Raw genomic sequence first — 26543 nt, forward strand, 5'->3', positions numbered from 1 at the left:
CCCACCATGCACACACACACCCCAAAAAATAATTCTTACCGCAAGAACAGCTGCAATTGGTATAGCTGCATTCATAAAAACTGTGGAAATGAGCACAACCATAAATTATATACAGCAACATTTATCAATGTCTGAACCATACTACAGATGTTTGCCTTAAGATTATTTCCTGCCCGGACAACTCCTTTTCCTGTCAAACAAAAACATACTCGGAAATATTATGGTTTGTGCATTTTACTGAGCTGGGGAACATATTCCCGAAAGAATTGTAGGGTTGTATGCCACAGTTTAAAACATTGGCTTGGTGGGTAAAAGGGAATTATTTAAATTGCTGAGGTTATGTTAACCTAAATCAAAGGCCATTCAAAAAATAAACAAACTCTACTTTATCAGCTGCCCATAGATGCTGCGTGTGATTGTTAATGTAAACTAACGGATGTCAACAAGCTTAATAAGGAAGGTTAGAGGATTATTTGGAGAGATCTTGTCGTGCTTGTCCCAGGGTATGAGAAAGGCAATGAGAGGTCAGGAAATCATTTTCCCCCAGCCAAGTTTCATAAACTTGCTAGCTTCACAAGGCTTTTTCCCCCATCTTGGAAGACAAAGAAAACGGAGAGATGGCGGAAGCTCATCTTGTGGGAAATGGGACCTGCATGTGATCTCTCTTCCGTCTCTCTGCTAAAGTTGGGAATGGAGAGGTGACTGAATCCTGGGAATGGGCAGAGGGCGAAAGACAACTGCCTCTGCAGGCCCTGGGGATAGCCTTCCCAGTCTTGTAAAACCAGGGTCAAAAGCCACATGCAGGAAGTAAAGTGCAATGGTATGATAATTCAATCATCTGCCTTGGAGCTCCCTAACCAACTAAAATAATAATAACATTTAACTGGTGGACCTAAAACTAGCAATGACCACCAATTACGATGAATGTCAGTCAAAGGGCGCTACTGAAATCATGCCCTGCCTGTTGGCTTCCCACAAACATCTGGGTACAGGACTAGAAGGGTCTTTTTTGATCTCATCGAGTTGGGCTCTTGCAAGTTCACAGGTGACAACAGAGACTCTGGAGGCTTGCAACCTCCAGAGCAGTTTGGTGCAGGTCTGTGTTGAAGGTGGCAGGTGCTGCCCCTAATGGACCATGAGAAGAGCCTGCTTTTTGAAGCCAAAGATCTATCTATTCCAGCATCCTGTTCTTACAGTGGCCAACCAGGTGCATCTGGGTGGTTTGCAAGAAGGTTCTGGGTGTTTACTGCACTCTTCCCACCTGTGATTTTCAGCAACTGGTTTTCAGAGGCATGCGGCCTCCAACACTGGAGGTAAAATATAGCCCTCGTGGCTAGTAACCACTCTTTAAAAGTCAGCTCCATCTGGTATGCAGGCTGAGACCCTGCCTGCTTGCCTGCCTGCCCACTGTCTCGCCAGAGTGGTACATCTTCTGGTTATCTCCCTCTTGGACTACTGCAATGCGCTCTACGTGGGGCTACCTTTGAAGGTGACCCGGAAACCACAACTAATCCAGAATGCGGCAGCTAGACTGGTGACTGGGATTGGCCGCCAAGACTATATAACACCGGTCTTGAAAGACCTACGTTGGCTCCCATTACGTTTCCAAGTACAATTCAAAGTGCTGGTGCTGACCTTTACAGCCCTAAACGGCCTCGGCCCAGTATACCTGAAGGAGGGTCTCCACCTCCATCGTTCAGCCTGGACACTGAGGTCCAGCTCCAAGGGCCTTCTGGCAGTTCCCTCATGGCAAGAAGGGAGGTTACAGGGAACAAGGCAGAGGACCTTCTCAGTAGTGGCACCCGCCCTGTGGAACACCTTCCCATCAGATGTCAAGGAAATAAACAATTATACAACCTTTTGAAGACACCTGAAGGGAAGTTTTTAACATTTAATGGTTTATTATGTTTTTGTATATGCCGGAAGCAGCCCAGAGTGGCTGGGGCAACCCAGTTAGATGAGAGGAGTACAAAAAATAGAACATTGTTGTTGTTGCTGTTGATAGCCATCAATACAGCTTTGTGGGAACAAATTCTATAGTTTAACAAATAACAAAACTGGCAACCTGTTCTACCCACCCAAACAATAAGATATGGCAAGATTTAAGTATGCCATGCTTTGAAATAATAATGATCGTATACCTATTCCTGTATTTATTGCTGCGACTTTTGTATTTTATAGCATATGTGGCATGTGTGTGCTTTTAAAAAAGCATTTATTTTAATTTGTGAGCTGCTGCTTTTGCGTTTGTCTTTGGATAAAAAGGGAGGAGGATCAAACCACAAGACAGTGGCCTTCCAGTCAGCCTGGCAAACTCAAGGATGTATACTTACTGGAGAGAGATGTGTAAAGAGCAAAGGTTTTGAGGCTCGTAAGCTCCTTCACCCTCGTTTCTTCTACACTTCTGCAGAATATGTGCTCCCAGGCGTACAGCTTTAAAAGTTTGATCCCTTTTAGTATTTCATTGGTTTTCTTCAGCCTCTCTGTGGAGTAATCCTTTCCATCGATGGAAAATGGAGGGAGAAAAGGGAAAAAGCTTTAAATCACCCATTTTTAAAAAAATGCAAATGAATAATAATAATAATAATAAAGACTTTAGCAATTTGTGGCAAACTATGGATAGTGCCAAACTGCAAAGTGAGGCCACAGGGTGGAGAGGGGAGAGACTATGAGCCCGCAATGTGTTTCCGATCCTCTAAACCAGGGGTGGCCAACTCCCAAGAGATTGCGATCTACTCACAGAGTTAAAAACTTGCAGTGATCTACCCCCTTTTTAGGGGTTCAGGTCAAAGTTTTTTTTAGGGAGGAGGAAAGCCCCTTTGTGGTGGGTGCGAGGCGATAATGTTGAGCTTCTTTGGGGGGGAGCCAGTGATCTACCACAGACTTCTAGTGATCCACCAGTAGATCACGATCTATCTGTTGGACGTGCCTGCTCTAAACCATGGTTTGAAGATCAGCTGGAAACATCAGGAGCTGTCTTACACTGTCAAGGTGTTTTTAAAAAAAATGTTGTTGCCACATTTTCAAATCAATTCAATAGTTTTTGATGTAAAAATGATGGTAGCCAGTTATATCGCTGTTCCTTTGGTTAATCTGAAACCACTAAGCGGTGAACCCCATCTAAACAGAGGTAATAATAATAATGTTATTCTTTCTACTGCGCACATCTGGCTGGGTTTCCCCAGCCACTCTGTTAATCAACATAGAGCCACAGAGTTGTACAGTTGGAAGGGATCTAGCCCAACCTCCTGCAGTGTAGGAAGTTTTTGCCCAGCCTGGGGCTCAAACTCATGACCTTGAGGTTAAGAGTCTCATGCTCTGCTGAATGAGCCACGTCCAACAGCGTACAGTAGCCAGGCACAGGACTCCAGTGTGCTACCACTCCAGTCGCGTGCTTTAAATAGCTGCCAAGTCTCATGTGTGGGGGAAAAACTTACAAGCGTGCTCTTCTGAGCCTCGGCCAATTTTGTCGCTATGAAATATTGTATTGGAGCCAGCAATACAATGACAGCAGCTCCAACCAAGGCACTCTGGCCAAGCAAGTTGTAGAGCAGGATCACACCCATAATGATCTACAAAAAAAGAGAGAGAGTGGAGGGAGAGAAGGCTTAGGAAACATTGCTGGTTCTCTAGTTCAGTGCACAAACCTGTATGAGATGATCTAAAGGTGGAACAGCCAAATTCAGAATATGCTCGCATAATGCTTAGTTCTAAAGGGTATGGAACAAAGGCTACTAAGTTATGCTAAGTCAGACCATACTGATTTACTGCTTTAAATACTGCTTTAAACAGTCATGGCTTCCCCCCAAAGGATTCTGGGAGCTGAAGTTTGTTAAGGGTGCTGAGAGCTGTTAGGTATTTTTCCCCTCCACCCAGAGCTACGATCTCCCAAATTCCCTGTAAATAGGGATTTATTGTTAGGCCACTCTGGCAACTGCAGTTCTACGAGGGGAATAGAGGCCTCATAACAACTCTCAGCACCCTTCATATAAGACAACTCCAAGAATTATTTGGGGGAAACCATGACAGTTTAAAGTGGTACCATAGTGTTTTGAATGTATGGGGTAAACGTGACTCTAGTATTGTTTACTCTGCCTTGTGGTGGCTATCCGAGATCTCTGGCAGAGGATGTTTTTCCCCACCCTGCTACCTGAAATTACTCAATTCAGGGCAGGGGGGAAACCTGTGGCCCTCCAGCTGTTGTTGGGTTCCTACTCCATCTGCCCCAGCCAGCATGGCCAAAGGATAACTGCAATGCACTCGATGTGGGGCTCCCCTTGCACTTGATCTGGAAACTGCAGCTAATGCAGAATGCTGCAGCACAGTTGCTGACAGAAGCGATGCCCTCTCGGCATATTGTGGGATGTAAAACGCAGGAGCAGTCAAACACAACATTGCTAGAGTGGATACAAAAGGCATCTTAGTCCACCAGATGGAACTTCCTGTTTATTCTGGGCTGGGATGGACTTCCTCTGTGTAACTGGAGATGGGTGTGGTCTCACCTGGGCAGGTTAACACAAAACCACAGGGACCAGACTCCATCTTTCTCTTTTGGACAACGCTCTCAAAGAATCGAGACCGCTAGGGTGCTCTCTAGAAAACACAAAGGAGCTGTTTTCCCTTATGGAACAGTCTCCTGAGTAAATGTAACTTTTACTAAGTTTATGTCTGCCGTCTGGGATCCAATTGTGAACAGATGATTTCTCGTGAGTAAACGCTTTTATACTTTTATACAAGACTGTGTAGTGTCTTATTTTGAGAGGGATTAATGGGGGAAATACCAGGACATTTATTACAGAGGTTTTAACGAACCTGAGCAAGCTATCCGCTGTGTGTGTGTGTTTAAAAAGGGGAATGAGAACTCTGCTAATTTCTGGGACTTGTAAACACAAGTTGGAATACGATATCTTAAACAATATATCCTCTCCTGCATCCCAAAACATTCCCACACATGTAACATCCCAGCTCAGAGATCTACACTGGTTACCAATTTGTCACTGGGATAACTGCAAAGTTTTCTCCCACCCACTAGTATGTTTAACAACTACATAGTAAAACTGCATAAAGTCCTTAACAGCTTGGGACTAGTTTACTTGCAAGATTGCCTTACACCATTTGCAATAAATCATTCCTTTAGCATGGCAGCAGGTACACTTTGGAACTCCCTGCCATTTGACACCAGGCAGATGCCTTTGTTGCACCTGCTTAAAACATTTTTGCCTAGGAAGCCTATCCAGACATGGTGATGCCGATGTCTCTTTAATCTCTTTTCAGTTTTCTGTTGGTTTTAATCATTTTTTAAAAAAAAGAAATGTTTTCAATTACTTGGTTTGAACTGTTCTTATGGATTCAACGTTCCCTGACCGCCAGTGCAAGGACTGTTGTGCTAGCCTAAGGGGCAATAATAACAGTTGTGCAATATGAAATCAAGTGCAGAAGCGGGATGTGCAACCTGTTGCGAGAACCATGCTGGCTCCTGGCACGTTCTCTTGTGCAAACCATTCCACTAGCACAGGTAAGTACACAGCTAAAGGACTTTAACATAGCGCTGCATTTAATTCCTCCCAATATTTCTTGTAAGCAGCACAGGTGTTTTGTTACAATCAAGCAGTATACAAATTTTGCCAGATCCAGCGAAACAAAGAGTCATGGATGATGAGAGTTGTAGACAACCAACATCTGGAGGGCCATAGGAATCCCATCCTCTGCTTTAACTGGAGGTGCCAAGAATTGAACCCAGAAGCACCTCCATCCATCCATATGCTCTAACCCTGAGCTTTGGTCCCTCCCTTAAGGCTCCGTCGTTCTTTAAGATTCAGTAAAGTTGTGGGGGGCGGGGTTTGCAATGAATGAAATGAAATCTTTTGTGTCTTCCAAAACTCAGTCCCTTACTTCGATGCTCTACCTGAACGGGCATAGCCCATAGGTTGGGACACAGGAAAAGGAACCACATCAGTTGATTAGTTTCAATGGCGACCAAGTTATTGATCTGTCCCAGAGTCATCTCTCCCATGGACAGGTTGGATGTGGAAAGTCTCAGGATCTTATTATAGATCATTGCCTGTGGAAAGAAGCAGGGCAAAATGTTGGTGGGTGGTCTACATTCCTTTTCTTTAAATTATTATTATTTGTTTGCATGTTTAATGAAGGAAAAAAGAAGGAAGAGAAAAGCATTAAAGAGCATAAAGTGGGGAAAAAATAGTATATAAATGATACTGAGATGTCAGGGACCGTGCTGAGGTGGGCTGTAATGAGGGAAAATGGTGGGGTCCACCCCTCCCCCTGATCCTGAATCTTCCCAGGAGCAAGAGGAGAACACAGATTTGGAACAGTGGTTTGTAGAGGGACATAGTTCAGAAGGCATAATAATAATAATAATAATAATAATAATAATAATAATAATAATAATTATTATTATTATTATTATTTATACCCCGCCCTTCCCAGCCAAAAACCGGGCTCAGGGCGGCTAACACTAATTAAAATCACAGCAAAAACATAAAAACAATGGATTTAAAATACAGATTAAAATTCAAAATTCAAAATTCAAAATTAAAACTGCAGTCTCATTTCCAAATAGCCCACCAATAAAAGAATGAAGCATAACTATCAAACAGAAACCAACCCAAAGGCCGGGTGGAACAGCTCCGTCTTGCAGGCCCTGCGGAATGATGCCAAATCCCGCAGGGCCCTGGTCTCTTGTGATAGACTGTTCCACCAAGTCGGTGCCAATACCGAGAAAGCCCTGGACCTAGTTGAGGCCAACCTAGCATCTTTTGTTGCTCGGGACCTCCAAAATATTATTATTTGAGGACCTTAGTCCTACACGGGACATACCAGGAGAGGCGGTCCCTTAGGTACAAGAAGCTGGGAAATACTGGATGGGGAACAGCTAGAAGAAACACTAGAAAAGAGAGGGTTAACAGATTCACAGTCTCTGGATAGCATCAACCCCACCTTCTCCAAAGTCTCGAAGAGCTCAGAAAGTGTCAGAACAGAAAGCACAGAGGGTACAAGCTCAGATTACAAGATGCAGGAGTGACGTAGATTAATAGGGACGGGGGGTGTAAGCCTTAATTGGGAGCATCGCCATTTCTAGGAGATGTGTTATTTGTCCTCTCGCTGTGATTATTAAAGATTTGAACTGGTAAGGCATTCCTTTCGTTTGATCTCGTATCTACTGCCACGGTGGGGAGGAAGCCGATTCCCCGAAGCCTGACATGAGACTAACAACAACAACAAAAAGACCATCATCAATTCACAATCTAAATACAATAACTATCAGTATTGTATTTAGTTAAATGTGTAAGTAGAAAGAAGCCCTCCAAATGCCCAGAGAGATATCCACACAAAATTGAAATATGTTCAAATGTAGTAAGGGCTCCCTGCAATACATAGTGGGTATTGCTGTATAAGTCTCTTAGCAACCATAAGGACTCATAAAATCCACTTTTGACATCCTGTCATTAATCCCCATACTACAGGAATAAAAGTACATGATCCCTAGGGATGTGATCTATGAGGAGCTGGCTCGAGGCCCGACGCCTATTGGCAGACCAACTTTACGCTACAAAGATGTCTGCAAACAAGACATGAAGGTTGGCAACATCAACCTCGCCGTGTGGGTATCTCTTGCAGATGACCACAGCGCCTGGAGGCAGTCAGATTGTGTATCCATATCAGTGACCAGAGGAGGAATCAGAGGCAGATTTGGGGAGTGCTGCTGGTTCGGTCACACTAGGCATGGAGCCTTGGGGGCGCTGAAGGAAGCACTGTAACTCTGCTTTAGGATGGAGCAAGAAGAAGAAGAGGAGTTTGGGTTTGATATCCCACTTTATCACTACCCGAAGGAGTCTCAAAGCGGCTAACATTCTCCTTTCCCTTCCCCCACACTCTGTGAGGTGAGTGGGGCTGAGAGACTTCAAAGAAGTGTGACTAGCCCAAGGTCACCCAGCAGCTGCATGTGGAGGAGCGGAGACGCGAACCCAGTTCCCCAGATTACAAGTCTACCACTCTTAACCACTACACCACACTGGCATGAGAGACAGGGGGCGCCGAATTTCGGCATCATTTGCGGGTGGGGAGAAACCTTCCCTCAGCATCAATCTGTAGGGGGCAAATGTCACAAGACAGTCTGGGAGGGGGTTCATTACAGTTTGATGAATTGTGGGTGATTTTTTTGTACCCCTCTTTCTTTCTTTTCAATCCAGAAATTTTTTTAAAAAAAGACTTTCCACTTCTTCAGGCCGAGGTTACTCTCCTCAGAACAGCCTTGCAGCATTTCTGGGCATGGGAACGATGTTGCATTTTGATGCAGTGGCATTCCTACGGCCCAGGAATGTGACAGGGCTCCTCTGAAGAGGAAGTGTGCCAAGGCTTCCCCCCACCCCCACCCCAGCTTATAAAAAGAAAAAGAAATAAAAGACAACTACTCGCAGCCACCTCATGAAAATGTAAGCAAATCTGAAAGTAGTGCAAGTTACACTCTCCCGTTGCCCCTGAAAGTTGACAATCTCCCCCACCCAACCTTTGTGGGGGACAAAATGTTGTGTGAAGGTGGGGGGCGGCGGCTAAGGGATGGGGAGACTTCTGCCTAGGCCAATTTTAAAAGCCTAGTGCCACTTGGTGAGACAGACCTATATAGCTGGCTCCAGCCTCATGATTCAAATCAGGCATCCCCAGCGGGTTTTGGACTACAACTCCCATCACCCCTAGCTAACAGGACCAGTGGTCAAGGATGATGGGAATTGTAGTCCCAAAACATCTGGAGGGCCGAATTTGGGGGTGCCTGATTCAAATATTATTTCTTTAGAATCTCTATCCTGTCATTCCTCCCAAAGGAACCCAAGGTTAAAAAAAAACACCAAAACAGTAAACATAATTTTTTAACCCTACAAACATATGAAAACATATTTTAAAACAGTTAATGATGTCAAGATTACCAGACAATGTTTTTTAGCCCTCAAGTGCCTGAGTGAACAGTAATGATTTACAATTTCTCTGGAATGTTATTAATGAGAGAGCAGATGCATCTTACAGGGGAGGGCATCCTATTAACAAGGAACCACCACCAAGAAGGCCCTGTCATGGGTCAATGCCAACCATTGCCTCCCAGCTGACCTTTAAAGCTCTAAACCGCCTCGGTCCTGTATAGCTGAAGGAGCGTCTCCACCCCCATCGTTCTGCCCGGACACTGAGGTCCAGCGCTGAGGGCCTTCTGGCGATTCCCTCACTACGAGAAGCCAAGTTACAGGGAACCAGGCAGAGGGCCTTCTCGGTAGTGGCACCCGCCCTGTGGAACGCCCTCCCACTAGATGTCAAAGAGAAAAACAACTACCAGATGTTAGAAGACATCTGAAGGCAGCCCTGTTTAGGGAGGCTTTTGATGTTTAATAAATTATTGCATTTTAATGTTCTGTTGGAAGCCAACCAGAGTGGCTGGGGAACCCCAGCCAGATAGGCAGGGTACAAATAAATTATTATTAGGGCAGCACCTAGCAATGGCACTGTGATGGAAGAAGGGTGGGATGAAGCAAGATGTAAACAAGTCTTTTGCCACTACTATCAGGTACAAAGTACACTGGAGAGACTCCTTAATGCCATAATGCCATCCAAACAGCCAAACACTTTTTATCAAATCTGCCCCAATCCTCCTGGTCCAATTAGGCCAAAGTATGAATAATTTGAAGTCTTGACCAAGCCGTTTCACAGCCTGTGGAGTAATGCCTTTATTTACCAGCAAAGCTCCTCGTAGATTGATGCCTGTTTCTATGGTAACGTAGTAGGAGGCCTGGAGAAAAGTCCTCTGCAGGATGAGGGCCAGGAAGAGGAGAACTGCCAGGACATAGGCGGTTTTGAGGAAATTGGTCGAAGTGAGGAACGGATCTGTAGAATTCTACGGAGCAAAAGGAAAGAGATTGTTTCAACTAAGAGATAATATTGTAGCGGTATCCAAACAGCAAGATAATAAAAATAATAATAATTAGGACTGTCACCCAATTAAAGAAGGCCTAAGGCAATTAACCTGGAAAAACTGGATAAACGTGAATGTGAATAAACAATAATTGCTAAGAAAAAAGCACTGTTTCTTTGTTTAAACAAACCACAAATTTTCTCTAAAGTATCAAAAAGAGAAAGTACAGTTAAAAATAAGAAGACTAAAATAATTCTGGAGTCTCTGATAAACAATAGTTTCCTGGTTGAAGAAACACACACACACACACACACACACACACACCCTCCCCCTGTTTCATTCATGATTTGTTAAACCATAGTTTCCTGTGACATATGAATTGGGAAGCTTTTGGTATAAGTGCTTCTTACAAACCAGGCTATCAAATGTCTCGACTTGGTCTGTTTAGAAAGAAAAAGCCTGTTCAAATGATGTTTCCACACACAAACACACACGCCCTTCCCCCATCACCTAAATTTTAGGTCCCGTAAACAGTAACCAGCTGAAGACCAACAAGCCATCTCCCTTTTGAAAAAAACACACTCTAATTTACTTACTCTGACTGGGTAAATAGCTCCAGAGGTTAAGGCAGTGTAGTTTGCAGACGTTGCGTTGGCCATAAGAGCGTCGTCTTCAGTGTCGTTAGAAAAACTCATGACGATGCCGGAAATACAGAGCGGTCCAGCAAATCCCAAGAGGTCAGCTAGGTAACGGAACGTACTGCTCAGAAGGATTGGCCGCCCGAAGGCGCGATACATGGCAAGCCAGATGGAAGGTTTGCAGTTTGGCTTGTCGGCCACTTTTTTCTGGGAAAGAAAATAGGGTGGATGCAAATTTTCAAAATAAATTAAACTTATTTTTTTTCCCCTTGTAAGGATGCTGGTATGTTTCTCTTCTAAAGACAAATCAACTTACACGAAATGATCCGAACAGAAGTATGTTTGTCCTACAATCAATCTCTAAAACTGAATCAATACAGGTGCGTTGAGATAAAGGGGCTTTTCTACATAAACGAAGAACCAGCATAATCGTTTCCCCAAATATGGATATCCACATTCTGTCCGATTTGCACCATTGCTTAGGAAATGCGAAGAAATATCAACGGAAAACCAGATTTAAATCTTCTATTTAAACTTGTTACTTTTCTTGCTGATTTCAGCTCATGAATCAACTTGTTGATTGGAGCTGCTTTCGTTTAAAGCAGGGGCAGGAAAAACCTTTTTTTTTTTGCTGTGAGGGCCGCATTCTCTTCATGGCAATGTTCTGGGGGCCGCGTGCCAGTGGTGGGTGGGGTTAGAGGCAAACGCAATGATACCTTTACGTTTGTACAGTAAGGTAGTGTAGCAGCAGTAAGACGAGTACACGTAAACTCAGTGAAGTTGAGTTTATTTAAAGAATCAAAGAATATAACCAAGCCTCTATTCTGGAGCTCCCTGCTCTCACGACCTCTGGCTACTCTGTTGATGACTCATCTGAAACTTCAGGGAGGTTCCTCTTCCCTTTGAAACCTCGCGAGAACACCATCCTCTTCCGCCTTCTCTGTGACGACAATTTCCCTTTCTCTTGCACCCCACCCCTCCTGCGTTCCTCCAAGCTAAGAGGAGCAGGTAAAGGCTCTGACAAAAAGCTTTCAGAGAGATTCGGACTTGCCCTGGACTGAGTGCTTCCCTCAGTCTTATCTGCTGCTGTTTCCATAACAACCTTCTCTCCTAGCACTTGGCTGCCATCCTAGTCAGACAGCTGCAGCTGCTGGCTATTCGGCTGTAACCTGACAGGTAGCTTCTGTGTGTGCGCGCACTCCATCTTCCATTAAGCAAGCAAGAAGCATTATCAGAGTTGAAGGACATGTTCCGGCCAGGTAAAAGCACTCAGGGCGTGAAGAAGGGCAGTGGGTAAAGCAGGTGAGGTTAGGGGGAGTCCTGAGGGCCAGATGGAGAGGCCTGGGGGGCCATGGAGGAGACTGACAATGAACCATGATGAAAGCAACTCAAAACATACATCCTATGTAGACATCCTTAGGAAAATATTTGGTTATTAATGAATATTTATTCACAAGGTGGACCCGAGGTATCTTGCTGCCTGAGATGAACGACCAGGTGCCCCCACCATTCTTGGTCTGGAAGTTAATTCTTACTTCTACACTGGCAACAGCGTAACCCTTTCACATTTGAGGACAGCTTTGATCTCCAGCATGTCGCTGCCACTGCCCACCCCTCATTTCCTCCGCCTAAGGCAGCTTCCTCAATTTCCCTAAAGGTAGGGCTGGTAGGGGCTTGACACATTCAAAAGGAATGAAGGCCTGGAAAGGGCGAATGTGCAATAAATTTACCTCTGATTTTGCTGCAGGTGAAATTGAAAGGCAACAGGTACAGGTGGACAAAACAATGGCTATAAACATTACCTCGGGTTAAGAACTTAATTCGTTCTGGAGGTCTGTTCTTAACCTGAAGCTGTTCTTAACCTGAAGCACCACTTTAGCTAATGGGGCCTCCCTCTGCCGCCGCACCTCTGCCGGGTGATTTCTGTTCTCATCCTGAAGCAAAGTTCTCAACCTGAGGTACTATTTCTGGGTTAGCGGAGTCTGTAACCTGAAGCGTCTGCAACCTGAAGCGTCTGTAACCCGAGGTACCACTGTACTACTAATAAAAAAAATTAATTTGATTCTTCCAAACTGTCTGTAAATGTTTTTTTCCCCCCTGAGGGGATTCTCGATATTTATATTTTTGCTTTAGGAAAAATGGAGTGGCAACTATCCTTTGGAAACAGGACTCACAGAAATCATTGGAGCTGACGGTCTGTTCAGTAAACTATCCAAAAGCATCCCACATCGAGATTGTGCTGAAGGCAATCACTATTCATTATTCTTGGTTTGACTTTGGATACTTTTAACTTGGTTTACAATTCATGAGAAGATGATAAGACTCCCTGGAAAAGACCCTGATGCTGGGAAAGATGGAGGGCGCAAGGAGAAGGGGGCGACAGAGGACGAGATGGTTGGACACAGTGCTCTCGAAGCTACCAACATGACTCTGACCAAACTGCAGAAGGTAGTGGAAGACAGGAGAGCCTGGCGTGCTCTGGTCCATGGGGTCACGAAGACTCGGACATGAATAAATGACTAAACAACAACAACAAACTTGGCTTATTGTTCATTTGATCCCCCTCCCCCACCCCACCCTCACACCCTGTGATCTGCCTTGAAACTCTTCTTGTGTTAAAAGTGACACATTTGTTGTTGTTCAGTCGTTCAGTCGTGTCCGACTCTTCGTGACCCCATGGACCAGAGCACGCCAGGCACGCCTATCCTTCACTGCCTCTCGCAGTTTGGCCAAACTCATGTTAGTAGCTTCGAGAACACTGTCCAACCATCTCATCCTCTGTCGTCCCCTTCTCCTTTCCCAACATCAGGGTCTTTTCTAGGGAGTCTTCTCTTCTCATGAGGTGGCCAAAGTACTGGAGCCTCAACTTCAGGATCTGTCCTTCTAGTGAGCATTCAGGGCTCATTTCTTTGAGAATGGATAGGTTTGATCTTCTTGCAGTCCATGGGACTCTCAAGAGTCTCCTCCAGCACCATAATTCAAAGTGACACATAACTTTAGAAAATAGCCAACTAAATAAAAATAGAATTATTACCGCTGCTATTATAATAACAGATCTTTGGTAGGTTGCTTTGATATAGGACCATGAACCTGAGGCTGACAGAGCTATTTTCACCACAAAATTGTGTCTGAGATAATTCAACAGCCTCATGTTCAGCGTCTTTCACTGAAGCACGATAAAAAGCTTTGGGGGAGAACAGACTCCTACATTCTCCAAAGGGATGGAATGCACCAAAGACCAGCTCTGTCCCATTTCATACAGGAACGGTTTGGCTTAATCCTTCTCTCCTCAGAAACCTTATAAACCGGCTAAGCATGAGTAACAGCCAGCAAGATCGCTGCAATTTAAGTCTATGGTACCAGTGTAAACGATGGCAAAAGTTAGCAGCTGCCTCAGTCCTCCAGATGTAGAACAACTTCCGGAACTTTCCTAAAAATTTGCCTGCAGTTCCTTTTTCAAAGCAGGAGTGGCGAGGAAAAGCATGCAATCTACCCCCCCCCCCCAAGCTTAGGCATTTTGGGGGCACCGTGGCCCCCCCCAAAACAGGGTATCCCGATTTTATCAGGACAGTTGAGGAGTATGCAATGGCCATCTGACCTCTGTTCAAAAATCTCCGGTGAAGGATCCAATGAAGATGAATGAACTTTAAAAGTGGGTTAGACAAATTACTGGAAGGTAAGATTGCATCAATGGCTAACAGCCACCATGGCTGTGTTCGACCTCAACCACCGGAGGCATTATAAGAATCAAAAGCAGAGCGAGTGGCTGCCCACAATCAGGTTCTGCTCCCGCTCAGGAAGTTACCTTTTGCTCCTCATATGCATCTTTCAAGCAGACATAGTTTGTAAGGGCTCGCATGGCGATCGGCAGTTTCCCAATCGCCTTCAGGTCAATGGGCTTCCTGTGAGCTGTTATGATAAGCGTGTTCATCCACCAGTAGGTTGCTTTGGAGAGCAAGTTGACGAAGGGCTGTAGGAACCTCACGCCCAGATCCTGAAGGTCTTCAGGAGGCTTCACTTTCTGAGGGTTCGTGAAAAACACATATTTCTGGGGATAAAAACAACAAAGAACACGTTGAGTGGCAGGTGATTTTTTTTTTAATGTGTGGTCCCCCCCCCAATTTCTTTTATTTATATATTAAGTTATAAATAAACCTGTAATTTTATTTGCCCTGTATTTTTATCTTGTGAACTGCCCTGAGATCTTCGGATGAAGGGCAGTATGTATATAAATTTAATAAACTATAATAGTGCCTTTCCTTTCCTTCAAGGAGTTCAAAGTGGGAGACCTGCTTCTCTCCCCCCCCCACCCCAGTTCATTTCTTTTTTTATAGGAATTTATTGGTATTTTAACAAAAAAAAACTACAAAAAATACATACAGCTACAAAATACAAAACAAACATAATAAACAAAAACCTAACTAAAAAGACAAAAACAAAACCTCACAATCAAACATTTATTTAACTATTCTAATCTTATTTATAATCTTACTTGGGGGACTTCCTCACGCCCTCTCTTCTGCGTTCATTTCAAATATACTGTAGTAACTTTGTAACCCCTTTAACTCTACTTTTACAATTAATCTTAATCCTTATCTATCATCTTATATCTATCACCTTATTCTTAACAGAAATACAAAAAATAAAAATGAACCCCAGTTCATTTCATCCCCACAGCAAACCGGGTGGGGTAGGTTGAGCTCAGGGATGGCGACTAACCCTAATTCACCTAAATTATTTTTATATATATATATATGGCTGGTTAACATTATATGTCCCTTTAAATGTGTTTGTGGGAGGTGGGGCTATGGACTTGTTTTGTCTTGGGCCTTCTTTTTATTACATATTTTATATTTTTATTTTGTGTTTTTTATGCTGTGAACCTCCCTAATATGAAGAGCAGTAAACAAATTTAGTAAGTAAAATAAATAATGATGAAATAGTAAGCTTCTTGGCCGAGCAGAGAGTTGAACCTGAATTTTCCCAGTCCAGATCCAGCACCCTTAACAACTGCACCACAACTGGGTTCCTGCGTCCTTTTTAACAGCCTGTCATTTGTTACGCGACTACTTCCTTTAAAAATTAGTTGCTCTTCCAAATGGTTCTTCTCTCAAAGATACGAGCACAAGCACGGCCTAGCTGGAGCAGAGATCTGGGACTTCTACCAGGAATGCGGAATCTGTGTCCCACCAAATGTTGTCGGACTCCAGCACCCATCATCCCTGACCGTTGGCCATGCTGGCTGGGCCTGATGGGAGTTGGGTGTCCAAAAACATCCAGAAAGGGGGAAGCTCTAATTGCCCTCCAGGTGTTTTTGGACCACAATGCCATGTTCTCCATCCGGGTCACAGGTTCCCTGCCATCTGTGAATAACTGCCCACTCCAAAACTAAGGAATGAGGGTGACAGATTTTCGTAAGGAAAGAGATTAGTTTTCGTTTCCTTCTACTTCAGTAGTGAGGGTTTCCTTTCTTTCCTGGATTTCCACGCTGGGACCACCATGAAACAGAAATGCTTCAACAGGTGTTTGCAACAGGTAAAGTGTCCTACAAGGTGCGAAAGATGCAGGTGTGGGATGTGATCCATGAGAGGCAGTCAAGTACAACATTCCTTGAAATGCTAGAGAAGACATGCAAGGGAATGTTTAGTCCAGCCAGTCGAAACTTCCTGTTCCTCCTGGCTGGAGCATCCTTCCTTTTGCATGTGATAGAAGGTGGGCGTGACCTAACCTGTCCAGGTAACAAAAGGACAAGTCATGCAGCAACCTCTCTCTCTTTTTGACTTCCTTCTTCGTTTGACCAGTTTTCAGCTAGGACTCCTCTGCTAGCTCTCAGCTAGAAGAAGCACTGGGATTATTCCCCCATATGGGGTAGATCCACATGTACATATTTGTAACTAAGCCTGCCTTCAGGAATCCAACTGTGAACTGATGTGAGTAAACTTCTTTTATTGACTTTGAATAAGATTATGGTGTCTTTATTCTTTTAAGAGGGATTCAAGGGAACTGACCAGGAACATCTGAGACAGACTGAATTGTATAATAGTGAGAATCTTGCACGAGCCTGCAACCAGCTATCTGCTGTGCATGTAAAAAGGGGGATGTAACTCTGCTAAGTAAAGGAACTTGCTAGCGTAAATTAGGAAGGATATTATTAAACAATATATCCCCTCCTGCCACCCTGAACATTTCCACAGCAGAGACCTGCAGAGGGGCTACACAAGAAGAAGTTCCTATAGTGCCGGGTTTCCCAAACTTGGGTCTCCAGCTGGTTTTGGACTACAAGTCCCATCATCCTTAGCTAGCAATCAGCTGGAAACCTAAGTTTGGGAAACGCTGCAATAGTGCGTGGGAAGTGGGGGGGTTGATATACACCCTAATTCAAAACCACTGCGTGATGCACCTTTTTATGTGTTTTTTTCAAAGGGTCTGTAAGTCAGCATTTCAAAATACAAACACCCCAAGAGCTGGAAGATGATGGGAGTGATTGACTTCAGCAAGGGCTAAACTCCTCCACTCCACTGGCCAGTGGCTGGTGGATAACACGGCAAAGTTATATAAAGTCTGGAATCTATGCCAAGCGGAACGCACCCTGACACGTATGACGTTGATCTCCACTGCCATCAATAAGCCATAGAGCACAACCATCAGTCCGGTGATGCAGAAACGCAGCTGCTGAAAACTGAACCCATCTTGGCAATATCTGACCAGCTTGATAGTTTTGGTGACAAAGGCCATGACCCAGTACAGAAACAGAGCTGTGTGACATAAAGGAAGAAATAACACTTAGTTATACATAGGTATCGTTAATCTCTAATCTATCAATCAATCTGCCCAGAGTCTGCTGAGGATATAACCAGTTTTAAAACAGAGGTTATGGAAACAGTGCGTTGTTTCCAATGTTCTTCCTCATCTTTGGCGATCACTCATAGCTGAGTAAGATTGTCTTCCATAAACACGGTTTTAACAATGAGTCCGTAAGTGACTGTGGAGGCCAATTCTGGATCCACACGTCCTTCCACAGTGGGGACACTGGTTTCCAGGCGGGAGTTGATAATGGTGTGGATTTGCCAACCGTGCCTTCCTCTTAGTATGTTTCTCCCTTGCGTCCTGAGTTCGAGTGTCTTCAAAGCTTGCCCATGATACCTTTGGTAAAGGCTGTTCTCCACAACTGGAGCGCTCGCAGGCCAGTGTTTCCCAGTTGTCAGTGTTTATACTACATTTTTTTAGATTTGCCATGAGAGAGTCTTTGAACCTCTTTCGTTGACCACCAGCATTACACTTTCCATTTTAGCCATACTCAAAAGTAGGCCCACCAATCTTAATGGACATGGCTAACTTAAGTGCATCAATTTTGATGGGTCTACTCTGAGTCGGAGATAATCCACTAGAGACAAGTGAACAAGGCTGGCATATAATGGGCATCTAAAGTGCATCAATGTAGGGGGTGACCGAGATCGCTATCCTAAATCTGCAAGCCCTTTTCTCAATGCACTGGTGTCTTCTGCTCTGTAGAATGTACACAGCCTCTCTAGCTGTTGTGGCTCTGCCATGCATTCCCATGGAGGGAAAACACGTGTGTGTCTCATTTTATTCCTCACAGTACAAATATTTATATAGGCTTCAGCAGCACATCCAGCATGACTTACTTAGGTTGCACCAGTTTGCTCGAAAAGCTCACTGAACAGAGAATGCGTGTTTGTTTGTTTGTTTGTTTGTTTGTTTGTTTGTTTGTTTTAAAATCAACCGCTTACCCAGAAGTAGTTTTGGGAAATTCGAGGTCTCAATATTGTGGTAATAAACGATAGATGTTGTCGCTGCTACAAATCCCATTATAGCAGGGAGGAAGAGATGCAGGTGGCGAGACTTCAACTGTCTGCAAGGGAACAAGGGTGATGTCAAAAATGTGACTGGATTGCCAAGTATCGAGTTCAAGCAGATAAATTATAAAGCTCAGAAGCCCCTGTTCAGATCTCACCCCTGCAAAAGATTCACTAGCCAACCTTGGGCACTAAGTCTACACCGCAGGGCTGGCTCTGGATGTTGTTTTGTAAAGAGCTTTGGAGGCGGGTTGTTGTTGTTTTTACGATCACGTGGTTATATAAATCTAATGACATAAATAAAACAAATCCCAACAGGTTCAGGCAGCATGGTCAATGGTCAGGGGATATAGGAGTTGTGGTTCAACAACTTCTGGAAGCCACCAGGTTGGGGAAGCTTGGAGTAGGATATTGCTAAAAAACACACGGGAAGATGGTAGAAAGCGAGGATATTAGGATAATATGAGCCTTAAGCCAATGGGCCACCTAGACCAGCATCCTGTGGCCAGCCAGATGTCTGTAGGAAACCTGCAAGCAGGATGTGAGCTCAACAGCATTCCCCCTACTCCTGTGGTCTCCAGCAACTGGAATTCAGAAACACTTAATGCCTTTGACCGTGTAAGCAGGGCTAGCAGCCATGGCTAGCAACCACTGATAGGATAAAGCTATAAGTCCAAGGACAATTGTGGGGGACCTCCAGACCGTCCCTGTTTCGGAGTGGGATTCCATCACATACCAGCAACTTCAAGTTGAGCAATGAATGCTGATAGGGAGCTGTTGCGCAACAAACCGCCTTTCCCAGAAGACCAGACTTTTTTGCAACAAGGAAAGTGATGGGAATGCATCGGAAAATACGAGATAGCACTTTGCTTTGACGCAGCGTTGCCCAGAAAACAGACCAGTGTGAACAAATATTTGACGTTGTCTCAACTCCCTGCAAACAAAGCAGGGCGGATGCTTGCCTAGAAACTCCCACTGTTTCAAGAGGGAGACGGACAACAGCAAGGAAAGTGAAATATTCCACCTGCTGTTGGCATTTTTGTCTCAGTGTCTGTTGCTTCTGGGAAAAGTCAAATGGAACGGCAGTGCCTTTTCCCTTTAGGAAGCAAAGAAGAAAGAGGTTTGCTATCCCTTGGAAGATGCTTGACTCTCGCTATGAGCTTGGTGTTACACAGGTAGCGAGAGGTTTTTTTCTCCCACTCCGTAAGAACTTAAGAGCCTGCTGGATCAGGCCAATGGCACACCTTAGACCAGCATCCTGTTCTGACAGTGGCCAACTAGATGCCAGTGGGAAACCCACAAGCAGGGGCAGAGGAAGGGGGTGCAGTGGGGGCGGGATGGCCCTGAGTGTCACCACTGAGAGGGGTGACAAAATGCCGGGCGGCACTCACCGCAGGGCCTGCAGCGCACCTGAGCCACACGTCTCTCCTGGGAGTGACATGGTGGCTTGGGTGCCCGCAGGCTCCGCGCTGCCCCAAACGATCCACCTGTTGTTGCCTCCCCCTCAGCTGTAGGGCGGCTGAGTGGGAGGAGGTAGGCAGACTCCTCGGAGGTCCCATGGAGCGTCCTGACCCGGCTCGCCTCACCCCTGGGTGCAGGGCACGTGCACCACCCCAGGCGCCCAATCGGCTTGCTCCGCCGTTGCCCGCAAGCAGGAGTCGAGCACAATAGCACTTCCCCCTTGTGTGGCATCCAACACAACTGTGGAGGTGGAACATAGCCATGAAGCCGAGTAGCCATCAATCAATAGTTCTCTCCTCCATGAATCTGCCTAAACCTCTTTTAAAGGCATCTCGGTTGGTGGCCATCACTGCCTCCTGCGGGAATGAGTTCCAAAGTTGAGCTATGTGCTGCCCAAGCACTTACGCATCTGAAACGATGCCCTCTCCTATTTCACACACGTGCACAAACAGGAGGGTGAACGTCAGGATCCATCGCAGGTTGTGTCCAGGGAAGTGAAGCCACGTGTTGTGGTGGATCTGAACTTTTGAGCTTTGACTTCCCCAACCTGAAACAGACAAACATACTGTTATGTACTGAGTTGAATAGGATCCAAACTGCAGCAGTCTGATTGGTCCTAGAACAGTAGGATTGAGATTGCAGCAGTCTGATAGGTCCCAGAACAATAGGATTGAGATTGCAGCAGTCTGATTGGTCTGCAGGAGCCACCCAATCCAGCTCCAGGTGAAAGTGAATCCGCACTCCGATTGGCATACAGGAGTATCCCGGAATTAGCCAATCACGTGGGGCCCATTGTGTAAATAGTGTATATAAAGCAAACGTTTTGGGGGGAACTGCATTCCTCACTACTATGAGCTGAATAAAGAGCATGAAGTTCACACTTGACTCCGAGTATATTTCACATACGCATCAAAAGATGTTCCTTGGGGCTCCTAAAACCCTTGGACCCTTTTGGAAGCAAATGACAATAAAAGCATCATGAAGGAACTTCAGACAGATTGGCTTAGTTGTATTGATTACTTCGCACTGGCACATTGATCTCGGAAGGTAGGGTTTTTTTAATGGTAATTCCACTACATCTCTTTACAGAAGCTTCTCTGTCTTTTCTTGAATTTCGCAGACTGATACAACCATAGAATGGTAGAGTTCAAAGGTGTCCCAAGTCATCAAGACTGCTTTTCAGTACCCACCCATGTATATGTATATAGCAGGCTTCCTCAACCTGGCCCTCCAGATGTTTTGAGACTACAATTCCCATCATCCCTGACCACTGGTCTTGCTAGCTAGGGATCATGGGAGTTGTAGACCAAAAACATCTGGAGGGCCAAGTTTGAGGAAGCCTGGTATATAGCTACGCAAAAACATTTCAGACAGGAATGTTCCAAACAACAATGCACATAACTAGCAGGTCATAAGCTCCCAGCCGTATTACTTACCAATGAACAATATAGGAAAGGTGATAAATAAGAGGAAAACATGAGGTACCAAATTGAGGGCATCCAGAAAGCAGACGTTCTTTAAGAAGCCGGCGCTGATGTTATAGGCAGAAGGGTTGTCGTTGCCACAAAATGCGACTTTCATTGCTTCCACTCAGTTGTGCTGACGAGAGGGAAACAAACCAAATGTTTGTGACAACATCAGAGGAAACATTTTGGGGGGTGTTTATTTATTTGTTTGTTAGCCCAAACACAAACCCGTCCTCGGCAAACCCGTCAGATCTTTTAAGAATTACAGGACTAGAGGAGCCTCTACGAAGAACAGCACGAGGCCTACAGGGCAAAGGACCAAAACTTGAGCCATATCCGCACCGAACATTTAAAGCACTATTGTGCCACTTTAACGGCCATGACTTCCCCCAAAGAATCCTGGGAGCTGTAGTTTGCTAAGGATGCTGAGAGGAGTTCGGACACCCTTATTCCCCTCACAAGACCGCAATGCTCCAAGGGGCTCAGACTGGCAAACACAGTCCAGGTATCTTCATAACAAGGCTGTAAGGTAGGATAGACTGAGAAAAAGAGGTGGTTGTTGTTGTTGTTGTTGTTGTTGTTGTTGTTGTTGTTGTTGTTGTTGTTGTAATTTATATACCACCCTATACTCGGAGGTCTCAGGGCGGTTCACATAATTATTTAGCGACCTCTGAGGCTGGTACATCATCCTCTGATACCAAATCCAACATGCTGCCTGCCGCCAGCAAAGACAGATTAGTAGGTAGCAAATGCTGAGCAGTAAATTATATGCTAACATGTGCACAAAATAAAGGCATATATTGTGTACATAATGCATATATAAAAGATTTCAGCCCTGTGCTGTACTATATTTCTACAGCATAATGTCATATTAATACATACTTTAAAAAAAAAAAACATTATATGCATTCTTGAATGTATCTGCTTATGTGCTGGCGACTTTAGGAAACCTGGAATATGTGCAGTGTTGTCTATAATATGAACAGGGATGGGAGCCTATGGCAATTTCAGTTTCTCACTTTTCCAATCTTAAATTCAGTTCTCCACATCCATTTGCTATTGTTTGTTTGTTTGTTTGTTTGTTTGTTTGTTTGTTTTAAAGAGTCGTCGTGAAAATTTGTCAGCATTTTAGTGAGAATCGCTCCTAATAAACACATTTTTGTATAAAAATTTGTCCAAGAAGACATTTTTGAATGCTTTTTCCACAAATGCCTGCATTATTTTTATGCACACTTCATCCTTGTATTCATGCTTCTTGACTGGAGAAATGCATTGCAAAATTTGGGGAAGTGTGGATTTTGAAATATGTCTGTGTTCCGGTACAAATATTGTTCCAGAAAATGCAGATTTAGGTAGGTTCACCTTTAAACGCAAACTGAATCAAATTTCACCCAGATCTCTAGCTCCAACTCACATCCACCACAGACTCTATGGCCGGAATTCTTTATCTGGGAAGTGCAAATTGTTAACGGTGAGATGTTATTTAATCAGAACTCCCAACAAATCACCATGAGTTGCTTGGGCTGATTTGAAGAAAGCCAGACAGTATTAAGAAAATATCAACCCATGCTGACTTGGGAGTTCTGATTAAATAACATCTCACAGTTAACAATTTGCACTTCCCAGTTAACGAATTATGTATGTGTTAACTGCTGGTGGCTACTTATTTAAAAAACAAAAAACCTTACAAGGATTGTTTAGATTTAGATAATATCCCAGATACTAATAACACAAACTATTCTTAACTGCTTCCCTCTCTACCCTAAACAGTATTAACCATTTATACTTAATGTGCACGTCCAAAATTGTATGGAACCTATAACACTGGGTAGTATGCAATGCCAGTCTTACTCAGAGTAGACCCATTGAAGTTACTGGATATGAATAACTGAGGTTCATTAATTTCAGTGGCTTTACTGTGAGTCAGATTTAGTTGAAATTGTCCCCCCCCCCTCTTTCTCCAGAGTTTGGATTATGCGCCACAGACCTAAATCACCCCGGACATGATCCTGCCAAAATTAACCCCTCTTCTCTCTAGCTGATTTTGGTGAGAGAAGTTAAACATGTGCTGAATTCATTCTGATTGACATCAACAACAAAAATCCAAGGCTGCAATCCTACACACACATCCTGAAGAGGAAAGCAATCCTATACCCACTCACAGCAAGCCCCATTGAACTCGATAGGACGTAAATGGATCTTATTTCAAGGTGAAAATATTTCGGAATATGCTGTAAATACGCTGAACATCTTTAGCTGCATTGTGAGGTAAGTGTGCTAAGAAAAAGTACAGGCTTATTGTCATAGTTGCGTATAAAGGGGTTAAATCGACACTACAAAGCAACATGTGTGACTATATATCACCAACTTTAAAAATACTCTTCCTCCCCTTCGTTTTTTTACAAAAAGTTTAATGGCACTTGTACAATCTCAGGTTTCATTATTCTAGGATTCTATGTGCTGTATTGCCTGCCATCAGGTTTTGTGCATTGTAACCAGTTTCAGAAAAAGGAAATCTCCCACCCACCCAGTCTAAGAGAGCAAAAGTGATCTCTAGGTATGAACCGGTAAATAAAATGTTAAAACAGGCTGCCAGTGTCAAACTCTAGAGAAGCAGAGAAGGAGTTTGGGGCTGGGGAGAGGAGAGAGGACTCTGTTCCAAGGAAGAGCAGGGAGAAGTTTAGGAGCGGACAGCATTTCCAAAATCGCAGATCAAACCCAGTTGTAGAATTACTTACCTTCCCAAACAAACACACGCACACTTCGCACAGAATGCCAAGGCACACTTCTCCAGGTGGGACCGGGATCACGCAGGCGGAGGAGATCTGCTCCGCTGGAGGAAGCGGACTCAAGCAAGACCCAGAGCGGCTTATTTTTAGGCTGGTGATGGGGAGGTCAGCTGCTGCCTCCTATCGGGTTTCCAAAAGGAACAGATTCTTATTGCGTCTTTCTCACACAGGCACTGTGCCGGGAAGGAAACTAGGGAGAGACGAGCGAGTTTAAAAGAATCACACTTTATATGGGTTTTTAATCATACAAATTCCTCCTTTCTCTGCACTGAAGGGTACCCAAGGGAGAGGGATGGAAGAACCTGCCAATTTTGGTTTCTCTCTGCTACTCATTTTAAGTTCAGTTCCCCACATTTCTTCCATCGTTTTGTGATCGTTTTATATGTTAATGATTATATACACACACACATATGTATATATATATATATTTCTTGCACATCTCTCCTTATAGACACATCTTTGCATGCAATTCTCCGCAATATACACATTTTTGCAAAGCGATTTCCCCTTCTACCATGCATTTATACATCCTGTTTTCCCCAGTGCGTGCATCTTTATGCACACTTTACCCTAGTGTGTGCATTCTTGTACGCATTACTTGGCCAGTGAAACGCATTACAAAATTCAGGAAAGTGTGGGTTTTTAATGTAAAGCTGCTTTTCAGTTCACATGCTGTTTCAGAATGCGCGGATTTTGTAGGTTCACCTACAGGTGCAAACTGAATCGGATTTCTCCCCCAGCTGTACCAAAAGCGGCTAAATCCTATTAATTAGGACTCTTTCAGAACTTCATTTCCAAGGGTGACGTGCCAGTTCCCCCCTTTGGTAAGGCATCTTGTCCCTTTCAAATCTTCTTGACTGGAAAGCCCCAAAATGCTGCTGTTGCTGTTATTAAACAATATTTAAATAATAAACGATAATATTTATATAGCAGGGAAACAGGGAAGCAAACCAACAACAACAAAAACCCCACCTGGTGATAGCAGTTTTAAGCAATGGCACAACTGTGGAGTGTAATTCTGCAGGAGAATAGACAAGCCCCACCCCTTATATCAGGCACAGGCAAACATGGCCCTCCAGATGTTTTTGGACTACAATTCCCATCATCCCTGACTACTGGGTCCTGTTAGCTAGGGATCATGGGAGTTGTAGTTCCAAAACATCTGGAGGGCTGAGTTTGCCTATGCCTGCCTTATAGCAGGGGTGATGAGCACTTTCTTTAGACTCATGGGCCGCGTTCCCTTCCGGGCCACCTTTCAGGGGCCACTTGTCAGTGGTGGGTGGAGCCAGAAGGAAAAGGGGGTGGAGCGTCTCATGTAAATTTTACCTTTGTACAGCAGGCTAGTTTCTGTGCCTATTTACATACCCCCCCCCCCTCTTTGTCCACCATCCAGGCAAGCGAGAGGCATTATCGGAATTCAAGGACACATTCCAGCCAGGGAAAACACTCAAGGAGGGCGCATGGCAGGGCCAGAGTGTCATTTGAACTGGTTGGATCCAAAGGTGGGAGGCATCAGATGGCATTGCCACAGATTGAACCCAATGACTTTTTTGCATATAAAGTCGTCTGCTGTGGTTATTTCATAGTGAGCATGTCTTTATCCATTCCCCTTTTCATGTTATGAAATATACACGTGACACCTCGCATTTTAATCATTTCTGACATCCTCTTCTATTTTCAACAATAACCATTATTGCAACTGCATATTTTTACACTGAACTGGTGTGTCATTGTTTCGGGAATATAATTAAATCTATGTATTAAAAAATTAGTCTATTTTGGCCAAAAGGAATGGTTTTTCCCCCCTTGCACCTCATCCCTGCTTATGTATGCCACTAAGTAGCTGTAAGTCGGTGCTACACTGGAGAAACCCCATAATTTTTTGCACCTTGTGAAAACGGTGCTGCAATTGCTTAGCTACTGTGCTGTTTTCTGGACTGCTCCCTAACTTTATTCTTCGCACAGCTCGCGTAACGGAGCTTGAAGGAACTAGGAGACCCCTTTTCTCAGAGCGCCTCTAGCACATGGGAAATGCGATGGGCATCAGAGTGCCTGGTGGCTGCTGCTGTGCAATTGTCGTGAGCTCTCCGCAAATGCACGCTGCATTGCCTGAAACATTTTGTGTGTGACGTTCATGCAACAGCAAACCTTCCAAGTTGGGAATTTGCAATCCCATCTCTCTCTTCCCCAACCCCTCCTCCGCCTTGCACTTTCCTCCCTGCCATCCCCATTCACCTATTGAAAGGGGCTTACCGGGATCTATTGCGGCAATCCGAGGAACCCGAGTGGACACAGAGATGGCTCTCCGGGGATGCCATCTTTCAAGACTGCAGCAAGAGGTTTACGGAGCAAGACACGCTACCTTCTGCCGCCGGCTCAGAGGATGCAGACGGGGAGAGCAGAGAACAACCAAAGCCGTCATATAAGCGCTTGCGAAGACAATGCCGTTCCCATTAATA

At 44.4% G+C, this 26543-nt stretch overlaps 1 protein-coding gene across 6 annotated transcripts in view; it reads right to left on the minus strand.

The window, feature by feature from the left end:
* Positions 1 to 24222, minus strand: part of ABCC9 (ATP binding cassette subfamily C member 9) — an 84732-nt gene extending 60510 nt beyond the window's left edge. For all 6 annotated transcript variants that reach the window (XM_033162104.1, XM_033162100.1, XM_033162103.1 and 3 more), the window contains exons 1-12: positions 24034 to 24222; positions 21266 to 21428; positions 20235 to 20376; positions 18303 to 18424; positions 17140 to 17306; positions 14357 to 14599; positions 10510 to 10758; positions 9737 to 9895; positions 5906 to 6061; positions 3438 to 3572; positions 2334 to 2496; positions 40 to 80 (exon numbers count right to left, since the gene is read on the minus strand). In XM_033162104.1, coding sequence (XP_033017995.1) covers positions 40 to 80; positions 2334 to 2496; positions 3438 to 3572; positions 5906 to 6061; positions 9737 to 9895; positions 10510 to 10758; positions 14357 to 14599; positions 17140 to 17306; positions 18303 to 18424; positions 20235 to 20376; positions 21266 to 21410 — 1722 coding nt within the window. In that variant the 5' untranslated portion in view covers positions 21411 to 21428; positions 24034 to 24222. The remainder of the gene's footprint in view (positions 1 to 39; positions 81 to 2333; positions 2497 to 3437; positions 3573 to 5905; positions 6062 to 9736; positions 9896 to 10509; positions 10759 to 14356; positions 14600 to 17139; positions 17307 to 18302; positions 18425 to 20234; positions 20377 to 21265; positions 21429 to 24033) is intronic.
* Positions 24223 to 26543: the final 2321 nt, after the last annotated feature.

The sequence above is a fragment of the Lacerta agilis genome, chromosome 10 (assembly GCF_009819535.1).
Source record: "Lacerta agilis isolate rLacAgi1 chromosome 10, rLacAgi1.pri, whole genome shotgun sequence".
NCBI lineage: Eukaryota > Metazoa > Chordata > Lepidosauria > Squamata > Lacertidae > Lacerta > Lacerta agilis.